General features: G+C 36.9%; 1 protein-coding gene across 4 annotated transcripts in view; it reads left to right on the top strand.

The window, feature by feature from the left end:
• TRAPPC8 (trafficking protein particle complex subunit 8) overlaps positions 1–25,271 on the top strand; it is a 52,673-nt gene extending 27,402 nt beyond the window's left edge. For 2 of the 4 annotated variants that reach the window (XM_071418768.1, XM_071418752.1), the window contains 16 exons: positions 722–916; positions 1,092–1,222; positions 2,289–2,363; positions 3,050–3,176; positions 4,219–4,376; positions 5,161–5,603; positions 7,953–8,100; positions 9,344–9,440; positions 9,889–9,957; positions 10,074–10,114; positions 11,673–11,858; positions 12,357–12,458; positions 19,103–19,150; positions 20,509–20,654; positions 22,190–22,279; positions 24,238–25,271. In XM_071418768.1, coding sequence (XP_071274869.1) covers positions 722–916; positions 1,092–1,222; positions 2,289–2,363; positions 3,050–3,176; positions 4,219–4,376; positions 5,161–5,603; positions 7,953–8,100; positions 9,344–9,440; positions 9,889–9,957; positions 10,074–10,114; positions 11,673–11,858; positions 12,357–12,458; positions 19,103–19,150; positions 20,509–20,654; positions 22,190–22,279; positions 24,238–24,472 — 2,291 coding nt within the window. In that variant the 3' untranslated portion in view covers positions 24,473–25,271. The remainder of the gene's footprint in view (positions 1–721; positions 917–1,091; positions 1,223–2,288; positions 2,364–3,049; positions 3,177–4,218; positions 4,377–5,160; positions 5,604–7,952; positions 8,101–9,343; positions 9,441–9,888; positions 9,958–10,073; positions 10,115–11,672; positions 11,859–12,356; positions 12,459–19,102; positions 19,151–20,508; positions 20,655–22,189; positions 22,280–24,237) is intronic. The other 2 variants (XM_071418776.1, XM_071418762.1) reach the window with 1 other exon arrangement.
• Positions 25,272–25,679: the final 408 nt, after the last annotated feature.

Genomic DNA, 25,679 nt, shown 5'->3' with positions numbered 1-25,679 from the left:
GTTTCAAGTCCCTTTTTAAAAGAACCAAAACAAGTGCAGGAGTTGGTGACATTTAAAAGAAGTCTGTCATTATGTAAAACTAAAGTGACTAGGTAACTTAAAAATATTTCAAAAGGAAAGCTTGAGCTTAATATCTACTGGCTGGATGTTTTCAGAATTTCTGTGTAAACATGAAATCTGTGTGTGTGGTTGTGCGGACTGTCACTGTTTTTCACACCTGGAAAGCTTCAATGCAAGTCTGTAATGAACTTCATGAAAGGGATTATTATTGCTGTAGCAAATACTGGACACTAGTGGCGATGCTACAAATTAGCTTTACAGTTAACTTCCTCTAGGATGAAATATTTGAAACACTCTGATTCCTGAGTGTAAAGAAAGCTGAGTGGAAATACTTATATAATCCAAGGCTGTACTGTGGAGTTGTACTCCGTTATAAAGTAGAAATGATTTGTAGCCTGGGTATACTATGTAGCATGCTAAAATCTTGGAATGCTGTAGTATCCAAATTGAACTATATTCAAATTAATCTCAGCATTGTCTTCCATGTGTGCATTTCAAACTGCCCTGCAACTCACTTTTTAAAATCAATTGTAGTATAAGAATTATAGTGACCTAGCACTTAAATATTTTAAGAATAGTTACCAAACTGCCAGTGCAGCCCTCTGATGCAGCTGTTGCACATCACTGTTCTAAGCCTTTAAGACTGCCTTTCTCTTCCCAGGTGAGAAGCAGGCAGCTACGCATGTAAGCCTGGATCAGGAGTATGACTCAGAATCATCTCAACAGTGGAAGGAGCTTGAGGAGCAGGTTGTGTCTGTGATAAATAAAGGAACAATACCTTCAAGCTTTCAACCAACGCAGTTCTGTTTAAATCGTTACTCAGATAACTCCAAATTTCCACTTGCTGTGATAGAAGGTAAAGTTAAGATTTTTACACTTCAGAAATAAACTGAGTTAGGAAATATCCATACAAATTTATCTATCTTATTAGAGATTTGAGCCAACATTCTTGTGCAAGTTTTGTATGTGAATATTCTGAGATTGTGATGGGGAAAGCCTGTTGTCATTATTTTCTTGCACTTTTTTGATAGAGCCAATAACTGTAGAAGTGTCCTTCCGAAACCCTCTGAAAGTTCCGCTTCTTTTGACTGACCTTTCATTGCTGTGGAAGTTTCAACCTAAAGACTTCAGTGCAAAGCATGATGGAGAAACAAAAGAGCAGGTAAAGAAAGCTTCATCCTTTTCCAACCCAAACAGCTGCAGGTATGGAGTATATATTGAGTATTCAAAATTCCAGAGTATGAAAACATTTAAGCATAAGCATTAAACATGAAGATTTAAGTGTAAACTGAAAAAAAAAGGGAAGAAAAACAGTAGCTACTTAAACAATTTTCATATTACCTAGATTTTCCTAGATCTGTAGGGCACAAAGCAGCCAAGTTAGCAAAAAATTCTAACGTGCATTGTAAAGCTGAATGCAAAACAAAATACTTCTAAGATTTCATTATATATGTACCACGTCTATTTTGAGTCACACTAGCCTTGACTTGCAAATATGAGTGTCAGTAGGTAGATTATCAAATACCTTTTTCTTATTTGAGTTGTTGTACGTAGTGAAATGTGTGTTCTGAAAATCTGTGCTCATATAACATAGAAATATCTTAGTATCTTGATTTGAAGAGAAATGAAAACTTATTGTATTAAAAATTAATGTTTTGAATACTTTAGTGAGCTGTTGTGCTACTGTTTGACTTAATACTTCAACTAATGCTGCCAAAAGCTCTGATGGACTGTTGTCATATCCAAAGGTTTTAATATATTCTAATACTGAGTAGTACAGTAAATTCCTAAATAATTTGTTTTCCTGGCCAAAACTTTGGGAACACAGTGATCTCTAAAGGTTCTGTAAGTATTTACCAGAGTTATAAACATGGTTCTACATAGTTTAAGTCTCAAGGCTTACCATACACTTTCCCTTCTATTCTGACCTGAACTGCTACTTTAATGATGTGATAAATACTTCTGTGAATATCCGTGAAACAGACTGGGAATGGTTCCAATTTATAGTGCTAAATCTTAAATTTCTCTTAAATAAATGTTTACTGAGCTCTCAAGCTACTTTTTTAATTTGTAAATGCTGAGAAGCTGAGCATGTAGCACTTGCTTTTCCAAACTGTTTGGAAATCTATGTGATTTTTTTCCCTTGAGGAAGGGGAAGGGTATTGGAAATATTATTTATGGCAGTTTCTCTGCCTAGAAGTATCTAAAGAGCTGTTTCTTCTTTTCAGGGTACGTGTGATGAAGATATGGTAGGAACTGAAGCAATAGCAGAATTTTTAATTAATAGTGAGGAGACAAAAGTGGTAAGTACTATACTTTGTTTTAAAAAGTCTTTTCAGCATTGAACTTTAGTATGCATTTCAGACTTGTTATGATCTGAACTTAACACTAAACTGACAGAACACATGACTGAATCAGAAATTCCAGTACCTCATGTATCTTATCATTTCGTATAAATGTGACAGGACCAGAGACAGTGGGCACAAGAGGCTGCTCCTGAACATGAGGAAATGTTTATAACTTCATCTATAACACTTACTTACTTTGTAAATGTGATGGTGCTTGAGCACTTGGCACAGGCTGCCGAGAGAGATTGTGAAGTATCCATCTTTGGAGATGTTCAGAGCCCTTTGGATGTGGTCCTTGGCAATTGGCTCTAGATGGCCCTGCTTGAGCAGGCAAGTTGGGCACGATGACCTCCAGAAGTCCATTCCAGCTTCAGTCATTCTGTGATTCTGTTAATCACAGTGAAAGTTAACTTTAAGGAATTTTTTCTAATGTAATGAGCATTTCTCAGCTCTGAAATGGTTTGGTAAATTCTGTGTATATGAAATTTTCAATCTAGTAAATGATCTATATTTACTGTTGCCTTTATAGCTGACACAGCTATAAAGTAAATGTAGCCATGAGTGTGTTTAGCAATTGGACATTTAACTGTAATACTTCTTTCTAGTAGCAACAACAACAAAAATTTAACGTATCTCCACAGGCAAGACTAAAGCTCTTTCCCCATCAAACAGGGGAGCTACATATTCTGGGAGTCGTTTATAATCTTGGCAGTGTTCAAGGTGCTGTGTCATTAGATGGGATAGATCCTTCTATTGGATTACAGACAGGTAAGTGTATTCTTACTTTAAATTGTGTGTTTCTGGAAGGAGGAGACATGGCTTCTGCACACTAGAGCAAAATTCTAGTGTCTAATGTTCAACTGTCATGATACAAGGCCTTCCGTCAGGTAGGGATGTAGAAATAAGAGAAACAACTGAAATGGAAAAAGAACAAATTGGCTCTTGTAGGAATCCATAAGGAAGGATGCCAGATCCATACTTTACTTCTCCTTTTAAATTTGCTAAATTTTTGAAATTTTTGAATGTAAAAAAATCAAAATGTAAATATTCCATCTATGCCGCGTTGAATCTATAACAACTTCCATTTACTCTCTTGCTGTTAATTTTTCTTCTGCATCTTTTTGCATTGTTAACTTTCAGCTTTTTTGTCTAAATGTTGCACTGCAGTCCTTTCTATAGGTTCCTAAATTTAAATTTGGCTGATAGCTTTTTTTTTTAGCTTTTTTTTTAGCATCTTGAATTTCCTTTACATTACTATATAAATTGACAATTAATTGCATGCTACTTGATCTGTTTTGTTGAATCATTCATCTGAAATTGTCTCTCATGTGGTGAATTTAGTTGTTAGATGAAACAGAAATTAAAACGTGTCTGAAAGAAATAGAAGCTTGTTTAGAGGCTGGAAACCTTTTGAATAAAAACCATTTGGAGAGTGGTAGCTGTCTTTAAAGGAAATAATCCTCTAAGTGACTTTTCCAGCCTGGCAGAAATTGGGAAAGGAAATAAATGCCATCAGCTTCATGCACTGTCTGCCGCTTCCCTTCCAGTTGTAGTCAAACTATGGGAGGGCAGAGTAAGCCCACAGCAATGGATAACTGGCTGTTGGAACTTGAGCCGGCCATGTGATATGTGGCTGTAAGCTTTGAATAGTTCTTTGTTGGTGATGCTGCTTAATCAATGAAAACTGCATTGCATGACAAAAAATAACTTTTGAGATTGGATTGGGAGCTTTGGATCATTTCTTAGAGACAAAGTCAGGAATTACTTAAAAAAACCCAACTAAACAAAAGTTTAAAAACCTCTTTTTCAGGAAAGTTTGTTTCCAATGGGTTATCTGTACGAGGAAGACAAGATTTAGAAATCCAAGGACCTCGACTTAATAACACAAAAGAGGAAAAAACATCGATTAAATATGGACCCGATCGACGTTTAGATCCCATTATTACAGAAGAAATGCCTTTGTTAGAGGTATGTAGCTACTTCCTGTTGGCAGTTTTGAGAAAATAGCTAAGTCCAGTTTATAAATGCAGTTCTAACAATGGTGGCTTGGATTTTGGTAATGCCTAATCTTTCCAGTTAATTTCTGATCTGTTGGTGACAAACTTGTGTGGGTTTTTTTCAATTGAAACTTGAAGCCTCAAAATTAGTATCCTTCTGAAATTGCTATATTCCCTTTAGAATTTTAGTCAGCAGCACCTTTGGTAGCCAGATTTTAAAGTAAACAGGGAACAGTCAAAGAAGCTTTTTTCTGTTTGCTTGCCATTCATCCAGAAAAGTTACTCCAACTGGTTAATTAAAATACAGTGCTTTTTCTTTGTAGGGTTATTAAAATGGTAACTGGTTAATGATAGGGGCCTATAGAGTGGGATGGATCAGCTAGAAGGGACTGCAGTGATCATCCAGTCCAGCTGCCTGACCAAGTTACAGTATGTTAATGGCTTTATCTAAATGCCCCTTGAACAGTGTCAGGCTTGGGGCATTGACCACCTCTCTGGAAAGCTATTCCACCCTTTTGGCCACCTTCTCCATACAGAAATGAATCTTAAGGTCCAGTCTAAACATCCCCTGGTGCAGCTTTGAGCCATTTCCACATGTCTGATCACTGGATTTCAGGGTTAAGAGAACCTCCCTCTTCACTTCCCCTCAGGAAGCTCTAGGCAGCAGTAGAGTTTGTGTTAATGGTTGTTTTCTTGGCATTCCCGACTTGGCTCAGTGTTCAGGTTTTTATTTTTTCTTTTTCTCTCCCATACAGGTGTTCTTTATAAATTTTCCTACCGGGCTTCTCTGTGGAGAAATCAGAAAAGCATATGTAGAATTTGTGAACGTAAGCAAGTGTCCTCTTACTGCACTGAAGGTCGTGTCCAAGCATCCAGAATTTTTCACTTTTGGTGGAAATACTGCTGCTTTAACACCGCTAAGTCCTTCAGCCTCGGAGAACTGTAGTGCTTACAAGACTGTTGTGACAGATCCTACCTCTGTGCGAACAGCACTGCTGTCTTCAGCTTCTTCTGCAGACTTTGGGGTTGGCACGGGAGGTTCACCTGAAGTAATACAGGTTCCACTTCCTGATGCTGTTCTTCTTCCTGGGGCTTCGGTGCAGCTGCCAATGTGGTTACGGGGACCAGATGAAGAAGGCGTTCATGAAATTAACTTCTTGTTCTACTATGAAAGTATTAAAAAGCACTCAAAAATGTGGTAAGTTCTTCTAATCTACCTCCTCTGTCATGCTTATTGGATTCTGTGATTTTGTGATTGTAATGGTAAAAGTAAATATTACTGAATTTCTCTCAGATGATGTGAAAATGGCCTGTTATTTGCTATTCTAAGCAAAATTTTTTCTACTATATGATCTAATTTCCATAGGAAATTGAGTAGCCTACGCTGCTTTTATTGGAGTAGTAAATACTAAATTAATAAAATAAATTAATAGAAGGCAGGTTAATGGAATTCTGTTATAACAACCTTTATTTGTATTTAGTTCCTCTGGAACCATATTGTTCTGAGGTATAGGGTAAAAAATCATAACCTAATTTGTTTCTCATTTTATAAAACAAAATCTTGTCTGCATTGAATGAAAGATTTTGTTGTTAGTTAAAATTTGGTTAGTAATTGTATTGTGATGAAGGATAGTCTCTTTCCAGAGGTTAAATACCAAGTTTGATTTGCACACTATTGTATAGTTCCTTTTTGGACCATCTTGAGAGAGTCCACAGTCAAGTTTGACACAACAAGCTAAAACAGCCCCAAGAAATTCATTCACCACTTCTGTGGGCAGGCAGGTTTTCAGAAAAGGGAGGTTGCATCATGTTTAATGATTACTTGGCAAGTGATCATCAGGCCCTGCTTTCTCCTTTTCCCTGTTTTTGTTGCTGAGCATAACACCATATGATATGGAATATCCCGTGGGTCAGCTGGGGGTCAGCCATCCCAGTGTGTCCCCTCCCAGCCTTTTATGCAGCCCCAGCCTCCTTGCCGGTGGAGTGGGGTGAGGAGCAGAAAAGGCCTTGATCTTGTGCAAGCCCTTCTCAGCAACAACAAAAACATTCCTGTGTCTACACTATTTCTAGCACAAATCCAAAACATGGCCACTTACTGGCTACTGTGAAGAAAATTAACTGTCCCAGCCTAAACCTGCACACTTGGTGTCTGTACCAGAGTTACTTCAGATAAACTCCAGTAAGATGGACTGAATGTCTTCTTGTGGCTGAAGCTTGTTTTCTAGGCTAGTTCTGAGAGAGAAACCAAGTTCATGTACTGTGAGACTGGTTTGGGGCATAAACCAAAGCAGAGTAAGTTGAAGATGGTTGAGACAGTGGATCAGTAGCATATTCTCAAAACTGAAGTCATACAAATGCACCCTTGCTTTAGATTTTTCTGTAGCTTCTGAAATATCAAAGTTAGCATTTCATTTGGCTGTAAGCTGATCTGTAGGAATAGGGAATTTGTTCCCTTACAACTCATATTATTCAGAAACAGAGGTGCTTGAGCGATGGAAGAGGGTTTTTTGAGTAATGTACTTGTTCCTTACTGTACTGAAGTTTTGAGGGGAACTTAAGGGAATTGCTCTGGTTTGAGTGCTCTTTGTAGATGGAGCATAGCTTTTAAGTGTTGAAAAAATTATGTAATTTGTACCACTTGAAAGATATACAGGTATCTGTATATCTGAACAGTAACTGCAAAACTTAAAAGTTTCTTCCGTAATTGTGACATTGTGAAGTAGAGTTTAGGAAGCCACTGATTTTTCCTTCCCAAAACCAAGTGTCACATTATGTTTCAACATATTCAGTAGGTAATGCGTATCAAACTTTTACATGCCTCTAAAATGTTTCCAAGTGGAAGTTATGGTAACTAAAAGCTTCTACATTGGAAAAGCTCAAGTGCTTTGATGGCAGCTACAAATGGAATTGTCAAGATTAATTCATCCTTAGAAAAGCAGAAAGATAACTTTCACAAAGGGACTGCTGTCCTGGAGGTTGAGCATACCTGGAAATAGGCAGGGTAGCTGTGGTTTGATTCTCCTTTTTTTAAATTCTCTTTTCAGGAGAATTTATTGAATGCAGTGGTATTCTAAGTGCTTTTTAGTAAATATTTATGGCAAGAGATGTGACTAGGTAGTGGTCTTTCTCTCACTTATTTACTCAGAAACTGTTTTCCAGAGCATTTGGTGGCATTAAATAGCTTAATGATATCTGTGTGCCAATACATGTATGTTTGCTTTCACTCTGCCAGTTGTCTTACATCTGAAACATTTCTGAAGTGTTTTTCCTCATGGTAACACCTGAACCTTTTTCTCCAATGTTTCACCCTGACTTAGATTGCGTGTTTAAAGAGCACCTACCCATGCAGCAAGATGGTTAAAAATAAAGTAGGTTTGATAGGGTATCTTCAGTGAAAAGTGTATCTTTCATGCTTGGGATGAACAAATTGTCTAATGGTCTTAATACTGATGAACATAAAAGCTAAATTTCTTGATGTCATGTTCTGGGCAGTCCTGGTTGTTCAAAATGTTGTCTTTTTTTTTCTTTTCTCTCCTCCCTTTCCTAGTCACAGAGTATTAAGGCACACTGCAGTTATTTGTACCAGTCGGTCTCTGCACATTCGGGCTACTGTCTGCAGAAGTAATGCACTTGGGGATGAAGAAGGCAGAGGGGACAACATGTTGCTCTTTGTGGATGTAGAAAATATCAATACTGTAAGTTCTTATTTGTATTCATAATAATAGTACTGTCCTGAAGCTCAGCAGATATGAACCAAGACTCAAGTTTTTCTACAGTAACTTTGCAAACAAAAAAACCCCAAAACCTTGCATATTTGATCATTCAGTTACTGTTGGAAAGAGTATTAATGTGAAGTTATATCCTAACTCTCTGGAAGTCTCCTATACTAATCATATTGCAAGACTATAGTTCATAGAGTTTTTAGGAAGATTTCTTCCAAATTGATGAGTGTTCTTGGTCTCAGCTTCCAAGGTTGTCTTATTCAGAACTGTGTCCCCTTTCAGTGGAAACACTGGTAGAATTAGTGGTAATGTCAAAGTCAGAATTTAAGCTCCAATTTGAAGGAAGTTTTTCTGTTTACATTTATCACTAAACTATAAAGACATTTTTACTAATATAATCCAAATACAGATATGTCTGTTGACTCACTAAAGCAGATTAAAATACTCAGTTTTTCAAACATGCTAATTTAAATTTACTAATTTTTTTGGCAAAGCTGCTCCCATTTTTTCAGTCACAAAGCAAGGTAACTGAATTGTCTGTTCATAGAATTCATAGACACTTAGTTGGTAATGGAACCACTGAGCTGATTTGTCATTTTCTTTTAAAGGTGTGTACACTCTGGTTTTTTTCTTCATTTACCAAATATTGTCCACTCCTTTAAGGAGGGCGAAATGTTTTTATAAAGGACCTACCAAGTTAACAGTGTGAGGCAGAGTTATTTTTCTACCACCACCTCACTCTTTACAAGAAAGGAAGCCAACTCGAAAAGCTACATTTTATTGTATATATATGTAAACCCAAAATAGTTCTTGAGTTTCTAGGATTTATGATATAGCAATGCTCCTAAAGTAATCCTAGAAACTAAGCAGCCTTGTGGACAGTGTTTGCATTGGAGTTAAAAAGCCTAGTTCTTGTTGAAGTTGTTCTTAATCTAAAGTACTAGCTTGTGAGTCTTTTTCTGGGGGATCCTTATTTCCTCTTTGTGTGGCTTTGTTTATTGGAATTGGAAGTTGCTGTGATCTGGGACTGTTGCTTTACTTTACAATGGGTCTTACATCTCTCCTTGTCTCTAAGTACTGTGTGTTATGAGTGGCGTGAATAACGAGTTAAATTAAGATTCTAACAGTGCCACCTTGCAGTGAACACTTACTGTGCAATGTAGCACATCACAGTTGTGATTGGTTTTCTTTGACATAACTTTTGTTTGTTCTGTAGAGTGAGACGGGTGTTAAGGAATTTCATATAGTGCAAGTTTCAAGCAATAGCAAGCACTGGAAGCTTCAAAAATCTGTTAACATCTCTGGAGACAAAGGTGTGTATCTTTATCACCAAAATGATGGCAAGTCTAGCTTCTGGCTGATAAAAATAGTTAAAAGAATCTTACAAGGAACTGAATTTGGTTTTTAGAATAATTAGTTTCTAATAACTTTGTCCATTCCAAAAATAGTAAAGCCCTTCTTTTGTTATATTTCAAGAAATATATATACACAGATAACTTATTCAGACTTAGTGAATTTTAAAAACAAATTTAATTTACAGGTAAATTATTTCTGTGATGTAGAGAAATCCATGTGTGGGGTGGCTGATAACTTTCCTCACAAGAAATATGGTTGTGTTGTGTGCCATTGCTATGCCTGATTAGCTGTGCTTGTTGGGTGTCATAAGTGTGTTTCCTGCTTGTGAATGTTCAAGACTTTTGTCTAAGGGACTCCGATCATGCTGAGAGGGAATAAAAAAATCTTGCCACCTTTTTCTTTCAGATACTAAACTGGCTAGCAGAGAGAGAGCGAAGTTGTGTTTTAAAGCAGTGAGATGCAAAAACTCAGAAGGTAGGTTTTTTCCTGAATGTGGTAACTTTTTGAAAAAAATCCTCTTTTGGATACTCTATGCTGAAGTTGTGACTTCCCATGATGCTAAAACAGTGTTTTCTCTTTTTATCCCTTAGAAAATTACACATTTGCAGATATTGTCTTTGGAAATGAACAGGTAGGTGGATGGGTGCAACTGCATATTTTGTCTTCTGTAAGGTGTCCCTGTCATGTGAAAGGACAAAGAGGTGGTAAGGTAACTTAGGCTGGCTTGTAGTCAGGAATAGTAGGATCCCAGCTCCACAGCTGAACTACTTTGGAACCACATTGCAATGCTGGGCCTTTTTGCTAATGCTTTTCCTTCCTTTTCACTCTTGGAGTAGTTATTTCAAATATATCCCAGCCCTCTATTTTTCTAGTAGAGGCCTGCAGATATTATATCCTTGTTCTTAATTGTTCTTAGTTATACTTTTACTAAGACAGGCTAAAAATTCTAATTATAGCTTATTTGAAAAACTGGAAAACTAATAGATGTTGGTCCCTGAATTTCAAAACTACTGCAGGAGGTTGCAGTGAATTCAAGGAGTCTGTTTGATTTTTCTAGAAGTTTAGGATTCTAGACTACCATGCTCTTCTAATCTTTTTTAAACACACAGATATTGAATAATCCTCTCAGTAAATGATCTTGGTACTACAAATGCTTTCCCAAAACCTGAGGAAAGTAGGCCTCTTGCATTAGGTCAAAAATCTGCATAGTGGATTTAGTCAGTTGAATGACAGATTGCTTATTTTATGCTGAGCATAGATTTTTCCTGAATTTATTCAGCTTTTAAAGCCAAAGAAAACCTATTCACTGCCATTTCATTTCATAGGCATATAAATTGAAGTCAGGACTAAAAATCTGAGGTAGATGATACCTCTGTGCATTTTTAGAGTTGGAATCTGAGCTACAGGAGCTTTAGCTTTCCTTGAGAACATTTTATTACAGTGGAAAGATGGGGAGGGAGTCCTCCCTTCTGAGCAGTGGCTCCAAAGGTGGATTTTCTCCCTGGGTATCAGCATTCTGCTGGTGCAATAATTAGCAGCTTTGCAACAGCATATTCTGGAAAAGCTAGCAATTTTGAAAGGGGTTGCAAAGCTAAAGTTCCTTGCTTATCTTGTTGCCTCCAACAGGACACAGTATCATTGCTCTTAGAAACCAGTTTCTTTGCCAGGCTTTTGGTGTTGGAAGAGCTTGGTACGCATGACAGTACAGTGTTTCTGTTTGTGCCATGTATCTGTGGGGATGTGCTGTGCACATCTATTATCTCTGCTATTGCTAGCAAAATGTATGTTTCTAATTTAGGTAAATAATTCTAGCTAAGCTGAGGAAAATATTAGTAAGCAAAAATGACTTCTGTGTGACTTAGTTGGATGCTGCAGCTCTCTTTAATAGATTTGATATATCACAGTAGACTGCTTTGTCAAAGCTCCTATTTCCAAGTTTGGTATTTGTAGTTCTAAACTAGCAAGTTATAGCACTGTGTTCCCTATATTACCTTTAGCAGCCCTTTAGCTATTCTGGTCTCTAACAGGTCAGGCACAGAAACCAAGGTGTCTGGCATCCTGTAGCCTTTGCAAAGGGAAGGCCACTGGGATAATGGAACTGAAATGCTACAATGAGCTAGCTCTGTTAGAGCAACTTGAGTCAGCTCACATCCTGTTTTGAACACTTTCTTCCTTTTTTTCTCTTGTAGATAATAAGTTCAGCCAGTCCTTGTGCAGACTTTTTTTTCCAAAGCTTATCCTCTGAATTTAAAAGAACACATGTGCAATCTCATACTCATGCATCTCAAAGGGCAGTGAAACAATCGTTTGATGAAACAGTCAGATTGATACAAAAATGCAGTGAAGTTGATTTGAACATTGTGGTACTGTGGAAGGTATGTATGGTTGTGGCCTTTGTGGTAATTTGGACATGAAACATTACAGTTAGAAAATAATTTTATGTGGTATCCTGAACTTTCAGGCATATACATATGGAATTTATGGGTGAATTTTTTTTCCTGAAAACAATCAAACAAACTATAATGATGCCAACAGCAAAGATAGTCTTAGTATCTATTACTGTAATAAGTGTCCCTACATTACTCTGGATGCACCCAGTTCTTCTAATCTCTCTTTTAAAAGAGAAAATTATAAAATCTTAAACTAAGAGACTTATTAATGCTTAATCTTACAGAACTGTAAGAGCAACCCAGTCTGTTTTGAAGAAGAGTCTCATTTGAAGCAATGGAAATTAGAAGAAATATGTCATGCTAGCCTCTAAGTTTTGATCAGTACATCATGTTCCACCTAAGTTAGGGAGCAGTCAGTAATTCTGTGTTATGACTCTTATGATAGTTTCTGGTCTGCAAATGTCTTTGTATTATGTTCTGTAGGCATATGTTGTGGAAGACAGCAAGCAGCTTATTTTGGAGGGCCAGCATCATGTTGCCCTTAACACCGTTGGGAAGGAGGCCTTTTCATTTCCTCAGAAGCAGGTAATCTACTGTGAAGTTTTCCTTTACAATTGCTTCTTGCTGTAAATAGACTTAATGAATTCCCTAGTATGTAAGTGTAAGCTTTTGTAGAATCTCAACATCAGATATGTGTTATTACTAAATAATTCAGGCTGACAAACTCCAGGTTTGCTTAGTCTTCTGTATTCTGAACTAGCCAGGCCCAGTTGAAACATGAGAAAAGCAATATGCAGGTAAGCATGTTGATGAGCTGTTGTTGAGGTAAACTCTTCTTTGGTGTTTCAGGTAGAACTAGAAACTTGTTAATGGCATGAAAGGTAATGATTATTACATAACAGTAGTAAAATGGTGAAGTTTGTAGTTGTTTTGCTTGATGAAAGAAAACAGCATCTGTAAGAAACTGGTGGCTGTCTTCTGGTACATGAATTGATAACAACTATTGAAGTTACAGATAAGGTTCTGTAAAAATGTCTGTACTAAATGCAGTTTATGTGGATGAAGAAGACTAATGTTCAGAAAAAGAGGAAATAGATCTTGTGCTTGTTTAGACTTCTCCTGAGCAGCATATTGCTGTTCTCTCTTGTTTTGGTGCCATGCTTAATGTTTTTACCAATATTGCAAACATAATATATATCTTTTAGTGAGCTCTTAAAGTTGCAGCAAAGAGTACTATGTACTAATTTTGTCAAGAAAACAATACAGGACAAATGTCTTCCTATAAATACCATGCTATAATGCAAGCAATGAATTACTCTGAAGCTGTGCATTTGGCTTTGGTTCATCAGCCTTTAAGTATTTGTACATTGCTAAAATAATTTTTTCCACTTAGTTATTTGTGCTACGAAATAAATGGGAATTGGCACACATGTGCTCTAGCTAGGCTGAGGAGTACAAGAAGCTGTATTAATCTAATGACAACTGCCCCCTCAGGTATTCCTTTCCCTGTCTTAATGTATATGTAGAACAGTAGATCACTCTGTAGACATCTAAGGTTAGGAGACACAATACTGTGAGCTTCTGATCTCACCAAGTTCTGATTCTCAAATGAGTAGGAAGAGAAAATAGAAATTAGTCACATCTGCATCCTAAAATAAACAAATGACTGAATGGTATGGGTATGGGTAGAAATTCACATTTCTTGTTGACTGGAACTCTGTCTGTATCACAATCAATTTCAAATTAAAGAAATTGATCCTGCCACTAGCTACAAGGAGGATCTGTATGTACTCTCAATGTTTTTTGAGGAATATATGCTACTGTATTAGCATTCTCTGTCTAAAATCTATTTCTAATCAGGTTTTGTTACAACTGTCTTCATATAGATTGTACATTGATTATTGTATTCACTTCCATGAGGAGTGCACTTCTTTTGAAGCATTCTGTTGGGAGAATGAAATTCAGTTGGGAGCAAGAAAGCATCTGCATTGTCATGCAGTTGAAATCTGCTATAAGAGTAATTAGTTGTTGAGGTTTTTTTAATAAACATGTAAATTCTGTGTCCTCATGATAACCAAAGCCCAGAGTTAGCATAAGTATTAAGAATCTGTGATCTGAGGACTGCTAAGAATTGAGAAATTGCATATCCTCACATACTGCTTTTTTTAATTGGCTCATAATAGTGTGGGGAGAGCAGATAGACTGCTCTGAGGTGGGAGGTGAAGTGTAACAATTAATTGATTTGAGACTTTGCAGCAGTCTACTTCATTCAGTCCACATTTCAGAATTAAAAGACTCCCCAAAATAGAATTAGATTAGGCTAGATATAGAAAATAATGTACTCTAATCTCTTAAGAGTTGTGTATTGTCCTTGAATTGTTTTGCTCTTTTAAAGTAATACAAGCAGGGAAAAGCTGGGGGGGGGGCAGTGGTAGAAAATCCCAAACTCAAATGTTACCTCTAATTTGGTATTTTCAGTGTATAATTTTGTCTTATAAGCCTGTATTTATTCTCTTAAGTCATGAACAGGGTTAGAAACTACTCTAGACTGTTTCTGATTTGCCTTGTGCCAACAGTATTGAAGTTGGTTGTTTTCTGAGGACTGAACAGCAGAGGGAGATGGAGGTGCATGCTTTTTACCAACACATGTGGGTTACCCGTTCATAAAGGATAGAGGGCTGCTCTGATCTGGGGGGAAAAAAAAATTCCTGACTCTGAACTGGGTGTCACCTAGGATGCAAGAGTTCACTGTCTGCATTTATTGCTGAGTTTTGTTTGTTGCTTCTCTACAGTGACTTTCTTCTTGACTTCTTTAGTTTCATGCTGTTGTATGCAGTAAAGACATTTTTGTCTGTCTGGCAGACACTGACAATTATCTCCAGCCCAAGAACAGTCATACAGTGGACACTGATGAAACATGAACAAAATTCCTCTCTGCCTCCCCCCCCCCCCCCCCCCCCCCCCTTAATTTATTTTAGTCCTCTGAGAAATGGCTCAGATCTTAGCCAAATTAATCAAACAACTCTGTTGAAAAAAATGAGATCACTTACTTTATATTTTGGTTAAATTCTCTGTGCTGGTTAGCTTCTGCTACATTGTCATTTGTGGTGTATCTCAGATTAACTCTTTGTCAGCTTCTAAATATGTAGTTTGGGTTCACAGAAGCTTCTACTACTGTTCAGGGAAACAAAGCTTCAGTAAAGCACTGTAGTGAAGAACAGGAGATAGATATTTTTCAGCACTGTTATGTTTAAGTTGTTCCAGCAGTTTCTGGTAGATTGGTAGTTGGGTGAATTGGCATAAATCTATCCTCATATGTCTGTAAGATGTTAGACTGCTGACTGAACCATGGTGATGGGTGGTTACTTCTGCTTGGGTCCTTGTGGGACATTTAATGCACAACAGGGATCTGGAACAGGCAGCAGGGTGCAATTATTCCTGTACCACAGTAGCATAACTTGCTATAGTATGTGATAAAACCAAGATAGAACTTCTGGTTACAGTGGGGCTTGGGGGAAGGCTGAAATGTTTTTCTGGGTAAAATTTCTATATGTACCAACATATTAAAAAGGTAATCAGCAGTAAAATTCTATACAAGTTTTTTGATGCTCAAATTCATGTGCTCCCTTTTCTTCCCATGTTTGTTCAAAATAGAATTAGAGACACTAATCCTTTTTCATTCCAACCACTACAATAGCTATGACTTTAAAGCTGGTTTTCTGTCACTAAATTAGAGATGTTTATTGTTGCTGTTTGCACTAGAGTTTTTTTGTATAACAAAATAGCACTACTTTAGAGCACAGGCTACTGGATAGTGTAGACCTACCAAGAGATGTGACAATCTACTTCACTTTTATGTCCTAGAAGTTTGGAGTCATAACATGCAGTGTGCTGAAGGAACCACTTACAGAATATTGACTTTGTTAAAGTGTTCATGTGTTTCATATAGAAATCTCTCTGGATTATATGGAAAACGTTTATCTTCTTATCCTTCCTCTCGTTTGTATTTTTGAAAAAATGTCCTTTGGCTAAAAGTAGGGGAAAAAATGCTAAATATAGTTTGTTGCCTTGAATCAGAAGGTGCCACAAAGTGATATGTTAATAGTCACAGGCAACAATATATGAAGAAAAAAAATCATATAAGGTGTAAATAAAGTGAATTGCTTTGAATAAATCCATTTCAGGCCAAGTAATAAAAGCCTCACTTATAAATTCAGTTAAGAATTTGTAAATTAGGGCTGGTTTTTTCAGCTATGGTACTGCTGTAGGTTTTGTTTCTCTTCTGAAACATGCTTTTTGGAATCAAGTAGTTTTAACTGAAAGTCAGCTTAAAATTGCACTTGAAATACAGCTACTCTGTCTCTTCTTCTTGACCTCTCTGCTTTAAATTAGTGTAAGGACAAAAACTTCAAATGCATTAAACATCCAGTCACAGTTAGGGCTATTGATTAATATTTTTTCTTACTGCTCTCTTCCCTGTTTTTCTAATCTGGTGAATTCAATCCAAAAGATTCTGAAAGAAAAGTTCAGTGTAATATGGTGGGATAGAAGTAATAGTGGAAGTAATAGGACATTTGACACACTTCTGGTTTACAAAGATTTCTCACCAATGGAAGGTGAGAAGCAGCCTAGAGGTTTGTCATTTGAATGTTGGCATGTTGGGAATAGCATCCATCCTTTCCAGGTGTGCTTCGGGACTGCACATGATGTTCTGGGCTGCATGTTTAGTCCTGTGCATTAGACCAGTGCTAGCCCAAAGTAAAATCCATAAAATGTGTATAGAATGCAAGCACAGAGGATAATTTTAGGTAAGACAGCTTCTTAAAATGTATGCAGCTTAGTGAGTCAGCAACAGTTTGGTTGGAAGCAGGAATTCTTGAAATGTAGGATGGTAGGCTTTAAGTAACTATTTTTCCTATTACTGGAAGTGACATCTTTTGCTACTTCAGGACTTTTTTTACAGAACATGTGGGAGAGGATGCTTGAATAAAACAAAATTGTTGGAAGGATTTAAGACTTTCCTTAAACCACCTCAGTAGAGGAAAAGCAAAGTTCTTAAGGGTACATGAATGTCAAGAGCTGAAACACACATTTTTCACTCTGTTTTATCAATTAATAGAGCAGATAAAGTACATTCTTGTCATGAGTGAAATATTACAAGTAGTTGCAACATTTGATCTGCTGTTTTACTCATTGTGGACGGAAGAGCTGAAGGTATCTCTTTTCAAATGCATTATTTTATTCTTTGTAGCAGTAAAATACTGTTCCTGGAGTTCTCATTTCTGTAAATTGAGAGCTAGAATGAATATGGATGAGTCACATGTTGAAGGAAGCAACTTAGAACTGGGGTTTTAAAATAGAAATTCTCAGATCTAAAATGGGAAAGGGAAAAAGCACATCATCTAGATGTCTCACTCTTATTCTACTGCTTTCATATATTCTGCTTTTACTTATGCTTAGTTCCATTCAAGAGTTTCCTGTTTAGGTTTTCTTCTGTGCATACTGGTCCCTCATATTTGACTGAGCACATCAATCCTTTTGGCTATGTGTGACTTGTGGTTTATGGGGCAAATATGCTGATTTTCTATACAACTTGGAAATCAAATTACAGTGCTTTTTCTGGTGTGCTTAAGGGCACATTGACCCAGTCTCTGGGTCAGTTATTCATAAACAAAGAATATTGTTTATGAAACTGAAAACTTTAAGTTGTTTAACATTTGGTATAAAAATCTTTTAAAATGACTGTATGTGAAGATACCATCACTTCTGTCTATCTGGTGGAAAGGAGGAACTTCTGAATTTGAAAATGCATTCTGAGATATTAAGGAATGTATTATGGGTAGATCTGTCTGTTATATCTATTAAAAGATGCTTTAAATTGTTAAAATGTTGCTTTTTCAACTTTTAGCTAAGCATAATTGCAGGAGAGATCTGAAACTAGTATGAATGACTAAAGCACCATTTCAGAAGTGTATGTAGAGATGATTTATAGCTATTTCAACCTAGCAAAATACCAGACTCTAATGGTTGTGACTTTCTTGTAACACAAATAAGTGAAGATGTTGAGATTATTCTACTTGATTTAGAAATCTTCTGTCTAGTTTTGAGTGTATTTGTTTGAAGCTGGCCTGTGTAAATGGCTTTGGGCAACAAGAAGCTTTCTAAAAATAGAAAACCACTTGCCAAGCACCAGTTGTGCAGTTTGTAGCTCTTGGAACATAACTGAGGGAGCACTGTTGTTCTGGTGCTAATGCTTGTTGTGTATTTTTAGGCAAAAGCAAAAAAGCTTTAAAATACAGCTATAAAATGTAAAACAATAACAAAAACACACACCTGTCTTCCAACCTCTTCCAGTCAAGCCTCTCTACCTCTACTAGTTTGTATAGATGAGACACTCAAATTACACCATAACGTTTTTGAAAGGGAAAATCCTAACCATTTATGTGGCTTTCTTGTATGCAGCTTCTGCTGGTTACTGGAGCTTGTGACACTTCTGGAGGCTTTGCAAAGAGTGACACTGGGTCAGCAAGCAGATTTTAGGGGTCAGAATTCACCCCCCCCTCCCCTTTTAAAAGGCAGTACTTCACTTGGGCTGATAATCAAGGTGTTCAGCAACAAAATATCACCTGTTTATTTCTTGATTTTTCTTTTGCTTTGTTTGTGAGTATAAGGCTGTTACTGCTTGGTGTGTATTCTTGAAGGGAAGACACAGGTGCCATGTAGGTATGGGCTTTTGGTTTGGTTTTTAAAAGCCTTGATCCAATTTCACAAGCTCCAGAATAGGCCAGGAGTTTAATGCATCTTTAAACTTAGCATTTATCTCTAGGTAGCTTTCTGATCTGTATGCACATCTTCTTGGTTATTGTTTGGAAGTCCTTAATTCTTTCCTGAACCATTCACTAGGTAAGAGAAAAATGGGCTAAATGTTGTATCCTAGCCTTTGTTCTAGGTACACAATCACAAAAAGCCTAGAGTCTGAGCAGCTAAACTTGGATAGACAGACATCTTTTCTGACTCTGACACCCAGAAGGTGGCTGGAATTAAGGTTTAGCTCTGCTGGAAAATGATTAGTTTTGCTGATTTCCAGTCCTTTGTCAGAGGTGTAATATTAGAAGTAAAGGTTTGAGGTATCAACAGCACTCTGTACTTTCACCACTATATGTTTCTGCTGCATTTCATGATGTTCTTGTCTACTTGTAGAGGTAAATATTCGTATTTGTCTTTTGTAGGGTTTTAAAAAAATACTCGGGAATTCTGATTGGGAGGACTTGGAACAGGTAATTGACTCTAGGGCAAACTACAGTGTGTAGGATATTGCTGTGTGGTTGAAGGCAGCCTTGAAAATTGTTTGGACTATTATTTGAGAGAAGAGAGTAATTTAAATGAGAACCTATAATCTCTGCTGTGTTTCATGCTGTTAGTTTGCATTGTTAGATTGGGTAGGATGGAAACACCAAATTCATTCAACACTTAAAATATATTTTATTGTTACTATGGAATATCTTTTTTTCTTATCAAATTACTTTTTGAAAAAAAACCACAAACTACTCTTCCTTTCAAAGGGAAGACTTACAAGCCTGTGAAAACATTTGGTGTCTTCCTGTTATTATCAGCACAGTGACTAAGGTGTTCACACACATTTCCGAATGCCCAGTGTGTTTGGTTTTTAAATCAGGTTTCATTGCCTGTACTGTTTCTTTTCAACTTAAAAGGTACAATCTATCACCTTTTAATGAAAAGTATTAACTTTATTATATTGTACCAACTTACTGGTGGCTTTTTAAAAATCTTGTTTCATGTGTTTTTAGTAGGCAGTGACATTTACTGCTGCAAATTCTTTTTTTCCATTCAAGATGGATTTTCTGCCGAATAGGTTCAGAAGGAAGTACTACAGGCAGCCCCTTCCTGAATAAATCCTGCTCACAAACCAGATTAGATGATGTTGGACAGAAATGCTGCACCAAATGCAGGCTGGTTGCAGCTTTCTGTATCACTTAATTTCTTCTGCTTCAGAGACTCATTCCATCCAAAGGGTTAGGGGGAATCCCAAGTAGTGTGTTAGAGCTTGTCTTGGGCTTTCAGCTGGGGACAAAAGGTAGCTTTCATATCTGCAACTGCTTGTTATGCAATTTCAAAGAAACTCTGTTATTCAATCCTTCTGTCAGTGTTCACACATTCCTGTAAATTTCTGTTTGCTTTACTTTGGATCTGTTCTGGGTAACTTGTGCATTGGCTTTCCTGTTTTGAACTTCCTAGGGCAGGTTGTGAATTTTTTTTGTTGTTAGGTACAGCTACTGAACAGGGAACAGTATAAATGCTGTCCCTTTTCCTTAGAAGCCAAACCCAAGCACTAGCAAATCACTGCAACAATAGTGTGCTTTTGTGAAACTTGCACAGATAGTGTTTTCATAAGCAGCTGTGAAATCTGTCTGAAAAGAGGGTAATAGATAAATCATACCAGTTCCTTGTCCAGCATGCTTAAATACAAACCACGTTGGAAAAAATGTGAGCTTCATGATGCTGCAGACTTGTTTCCCTTATGAGTTATCATTCATAATGGAGAATTATAACTTCTGTGACTGGATTTCTCATACCTTATGTTACTATTTTCAATGTTACTTTAACTTTGTTTCAGGAACTACCAGAAACAGTTCTCTTAAAGTTTTTTCGACCAGAAAACACACCTGTACCTGCAAGACCAACGCCAGAGCAGCTTTCTAATCTTATTAAGACAAGTCTTCATTATCCAGAGTCTTTTAATCATTCTTTTCATCAAAAAAGGTGAGTGAAACATTACCTTTAGAAACTTTAAAAATATTGTTAATTAGACATAAATCCTTTTGAGACATGCTGTGTGCGTTATGATATTAAGTTTGGTATGCAAGTGTGAAATGTTGTTAAGTTTTTAAACTCACTCCTTCAGAAGTTTATAGATAAAATGAAATTTTCCTGTAACACCATAGCTCACAGTTTTAATGTTAACAAGTAATGTTATCAAACTTACTGAAAAAGAATAGTCTGCTCCCTTTGTGTTTATTTTTGTTGTCAGAGTAAACAGTGTGATTTCTTTGAGAAGCCAGACAGAAAGAAAGATGCACTTTTAGCTCAAAGGAACTGTTATGTCTACAACATCTCACTTGCCAAAATTAGCTGCACATGGTTCTGACTTGCGTCAGAAGGAAAGGTGGTAACAGTTCAGATCACTGGGGCTTGTCTCCTGGAAGAATATCAGTATTAACCTCTTTCAAAAAGCCTGCTGCTAGAGTGAATTGGTTGGAGCCTGTAAAATGCATGAGTCTTTCAAAATTGTAATGACATGAACAAACCCCCTGGCTTAAGTTCTGAACATTCAATGCGTTGTACTTGAAACGTGAAGGTACCTATTTAGACTTGAGTTGTTTATCTGAAAGCTCTAGTGTTTTACAGTTTTTTATAACAATTAATGTAAGTTGTCAAAAGAAAGGGATTTGTTTCTAAAATCTAACATTTAAATGTTCTATAAAGTGCTGTATTTTAATGACAGTGATAAAGCATGTATTTTCCCTGTAAGACATTCAGCTCTTATTGGTTACAGTCTCAAATTGTTCTTTTCTTACAATTCAGGTTTAGGATATTTTAAGTGTTTAGGCAACGGCAAGGAATTCCAGTGACACAAATCACTTGCTGAATACATAGAGCTATTTTAGCTGCAGTAGTTGGTGTTCCTGCCTGTTGATATCTTGGGGTCTTTCTTGCTCCAGCATTATTTATAGAAACAATAATAGTAATTGTGAACAAGCAGAATATCCATTAACTGTATTAGTTTTATTTGGTATAAGGGCCTGCATTAAATCCACGTATACGTGTGCTATTTGTTCTGGTTGAGCACTGTTCAGGTTATAACTTAAAGCCCAGTGTCAGCAATTCCTCTATGGGAGGCAGTGCAGAAGTATCCAGTCAAAGTCTGCCAATCAGAAATCCAGAATATAGTGTATTGGACCATGTTATCCCATTCTGGTATGTTTCATGTCAAACAAGCAGATTTCCTGTAAACTGAGATGGTATTTATGATTTTTGTCTCCTTTCTCAGCTGGATGAAGGGAGGTGGTAACTTCATTTGGCCCAAATGAGCCAATGCAGTTTGCCTTAATTGACAGCTTTTGTTATAAGTAGCTCTATTCAGTATAAGTGATTGTATTTCTACCTACACTGGCATAATTGACAACTACATATAAATTCTGTGTTACTGGAAATCATTTTAACTATTTAAGAGTATAATTAAGACTATCCAAAATGAGATTTTTTTTTCTTTAATGTAGAACTGTTTCTCTTTGCAGCCTCTGTCTGGTACCTGTCACTCTCCTACTTTCCAATTGTTCCCAGGCTGTTGTAGATGTGATGATTGATTTGCGGCATAAACCAACAAGGTAGTGTGCAAATGTTAATAAACCAATATTTTTTAAGAACCCTTCCTAGCTTGGAGAGTCTTGTAATATTTTAACTACATTGAATATCTAGAATAGGATTTTTTTCTACAGTGGCTTCTTTGAAAGAATTGGAGTTGGTAAAGGTCTCATGCAATTAATTGTGAGTCTTCAGTCTCTGCTAAGACAGGGCCTTTAATTGTGACTCTTGAGCAGTTAAAACTTGGCAGATCTTTTCTAGAGAAAGGGAAGTGCTTTTCCACTAGTGAAGTAGGAGCTTCACCAGCCTTTATTAAACATAAATTGTTAGGTTTTCATTTTTAAAACTTTGAATAATTCGTAGACAGCAACTTCCTCCCGCAGTTTGGCTTTGTGTAAAATTTTGTAGAACCTTGGATATTTTTAAGACTTCCTCTGTGTTTAGCAGCTGATTCTTATGACTGCCTTTTTGCTCAGTACTGTAATAGTATGTGGGAAAATATTATCATTGAGAAAGTGTTCATGAGTTGCTTCTAAAAGTTTCACTGAAGATTTTTTGTCGGATAGAGAATTCAGTACCATGATATCTATACCATTGTAATTCTTCCACTTCTGTTTAAACAAGGCAACTTCAACTCATGAGTAACACAGGTGACAGCTCCCCTTCTGCCCTCTTAGGTATAATACTACCTAGTCTGTTTGCCACCAGGAAGGGGGAGAAAGATTGTGAAGACATTGCAGGGGCTTAGTCATGGGTGAGCAGTGGCTTCTTGCCAACAGTCCGTGGAGCGAAGTAAGATTTTAAAAGCCCAGAGCCCAATACACAGGTTCAGAAATGGAAGACAGAAAATTTAAGTGTGGTTTACTTTTCAGGTACAGTTAGGGAGCCATTCACTGATCTGTTTTTTCACAAGATGGTCATATTGCATTACATTGGGAGACATGTCCTAAGACAGTGTACTCCTCATGTACCTTGAAACTGCTTAAAAAGAAAGCCCCCTCATGCTCTCTCCTAATGTATCAGTGCAGTGTCTCTAAAGCAGTGTATGTCCATTTTGACAATTCCTGTGTGACATGCAGGCTGATTTAACTCTAGCTCATGGGACAGACGTAAGAATGCCTGAAATAGGAATTCCTTAAACTATGACAATTTGAATATTGTTACTACGTTTAGTGTTAGTGTTATGTAGAAAGCTGAGAATACACTGAGTTCTTCATTATACATCTTTGTGTAATTAATGTCCTGTGTATAGTGTACAGTACATTAGGAACCAAAGAAACGCATTAAATGTAATGATTCATCTGAGCTAAGGGAAGAGCCACTCTTAAGGATTTTTAAGTGAGACAGAGAACATTAAAAAATATTTGGTAAGACTCAGAGTTAAATTGAGCTGATGGATAGACATAAGCATCCCGAAATTTACCCAAGGGTACCCTAGGTATTCTGAGTCTGCATGTATTTATGTATTTGTGGGAATAGGTGTGAGTGGATAGGGATGTAGTAGGAAAGAAGACAGACATAGGTGATTTTTTTTTTAAGTTGTATTACAGTATCTCAATAAAATGTTAAGTGGAGTTCTCTCTGTAGCTATGATGTCAGCTGTTAATCCTCGAAAAGTCCAGCTTTGTCTTGCTAGAAAACCTGCTCTTAAAGATAAGGAGGGTTTGAAGAACAAAGACAGCAGTATGCATTTGGGGAAGGCAGTGATTTAAGGGTAGTGATTGTAGGCAAGCAGTCAAAAAGACTCAGCAGCATCAAAGACAAATGGCAGTTGGCACTCATCCAGGGAGAACCAGAATAGTAACATAAGTTCCCTACTGACTTCTGAAAAACTTCTAGAAAGTATCAGTCTTTGTAAGGGCCTGGTGACAGGGACACGGTGCATTCTGAAATCTTAGAAAAACTTGGAGGGAGTCCTGTAAATTGGTAATACATACTTCAAGTGCAGAGAATTAACATTTTTATCCTTTTTTTTTTTCAGCTCCGAAGCACTAGAAATACATGGATCTTTCACATGGCTTGGGCAAACACAGTACAAGCTTCAACTTAAAGGCCAGGAGGTCTATAGCTTGCAGCTCAAAGCTTGCTTCGTTCATACAGGTGTCTATAACCTTGGAACCCCCAGAGTATTTGCCAAGCTCGTGGACCAAGTTACTTTGTTTGAAACAAGTCAGCAGAACTCCATGCCTGCACTGATTATTATCAATAATATCTGACCACTTTCTGAAAAAAAAAAAAAGGCACTAAAAGAAAGAATAAATGGGATTCTTTTCTTACATTGCTGGTTGACATTTTGCTGCAGTTTTTTTGAAATAGCACCTCAAACATCTAACTTGTTACTAAAGATCGTGTAGAAAAGAAAATAGCAAAATATTCAGATGACTTGTCAGTTTGTTTCTCGATGCAATGCACGTTGGACTGAGCATACGTTTATCCTTTTATAATGTATTTCTTCTCTGGTAATTAAGATACTCATAAAATACTCTAACTGCAGATCTGAACATACTTGTATGTCCAATGCCCTGTCAAAAATGCAGCTTGACTGCTGTTACAACTTCCAGCATGGTGTGTTTAATATTTGTGGCTGTATTAGGATACGATTCAGGAAGAAAACCTCACTGGCTTTTTCCTGTCTGAAGCCATTAGTCATGGTAAATCCCAACCTTACTGTGAAGTTCAATAAGGTCTCTCAATTCCATTTCTGATTCTTGGTTCCTTAGTTAAAGATTTTGGTTTCATATTTATAGAAACTGGTGACTTTTCAAGGTTTACATAAAAGTCCACCTAGGGTGTTAAAAAAAATTTTGAACCAGTTTGAGTATTTTCTCATTCATCTCAAAACAGAATGCACTATTTCACAACCATGAGATTGTCATTTAAATTGTCACTTACTTTATTATGTAACTATAACAACAGATCTGTTTAAAAAAAATCTACTCAAGATTTTCAAGAAATGTATTATATTTATAACAAATGTACTGTAAATAGAATAAAGCATACACCATATTCACTGTATGGACTGGTGGCCTTTTTGCTTCCCTTTGCATACAGCTGTAGCAATCCACAGGTGCTGCTGCCCTCACAGGACATCTACCTTCTGATACATTTTATTCTTTTTAGGTAAGGCCTTCAATTTTACTCATGTTTGGTACTACTGCATGACTGTCTCCAGGACTTTAGACTTCCTTAAAGACTTGGAGCCCATTCACAGCACATAACCTTTCACAGTCAAACTTAATAGGACTGTGGATCATGTTACTAAATCAATAGAATACTGAAATATTCTCTGTCCATGAATATGTTGCTTCAGGCCTTTTCTGCTGATGTACAGCTTGAAAGAATAATCTGAAAGGTTCTCTGCGTTGTAGCCTTAAGCTATGTCATCACTGCTTTTTCTGTCTTACACCCATTTAGGGAAAGAAA

This window comes from Agelaius tricolor, unplaced genomic scaffold (assembly GCF_023055355.1).
Source record: "Agelaius tricolor isolate 1412-34295 unplaced genomic scaffold, bAgeTri1.0.p SCAF_2, whole genome shotgun sequence".
Classification (NCBI taxonomy): Eukaryota; Metazoa; Chordata; class Aves; order Passeriformes; family Icteridae; genus Agelaius; species Agelaius tricolor.
Note: the sequence above shows the minus strand (reverse complement) of the source record. Positions and strands in the feature narration are given on the sequence as shown.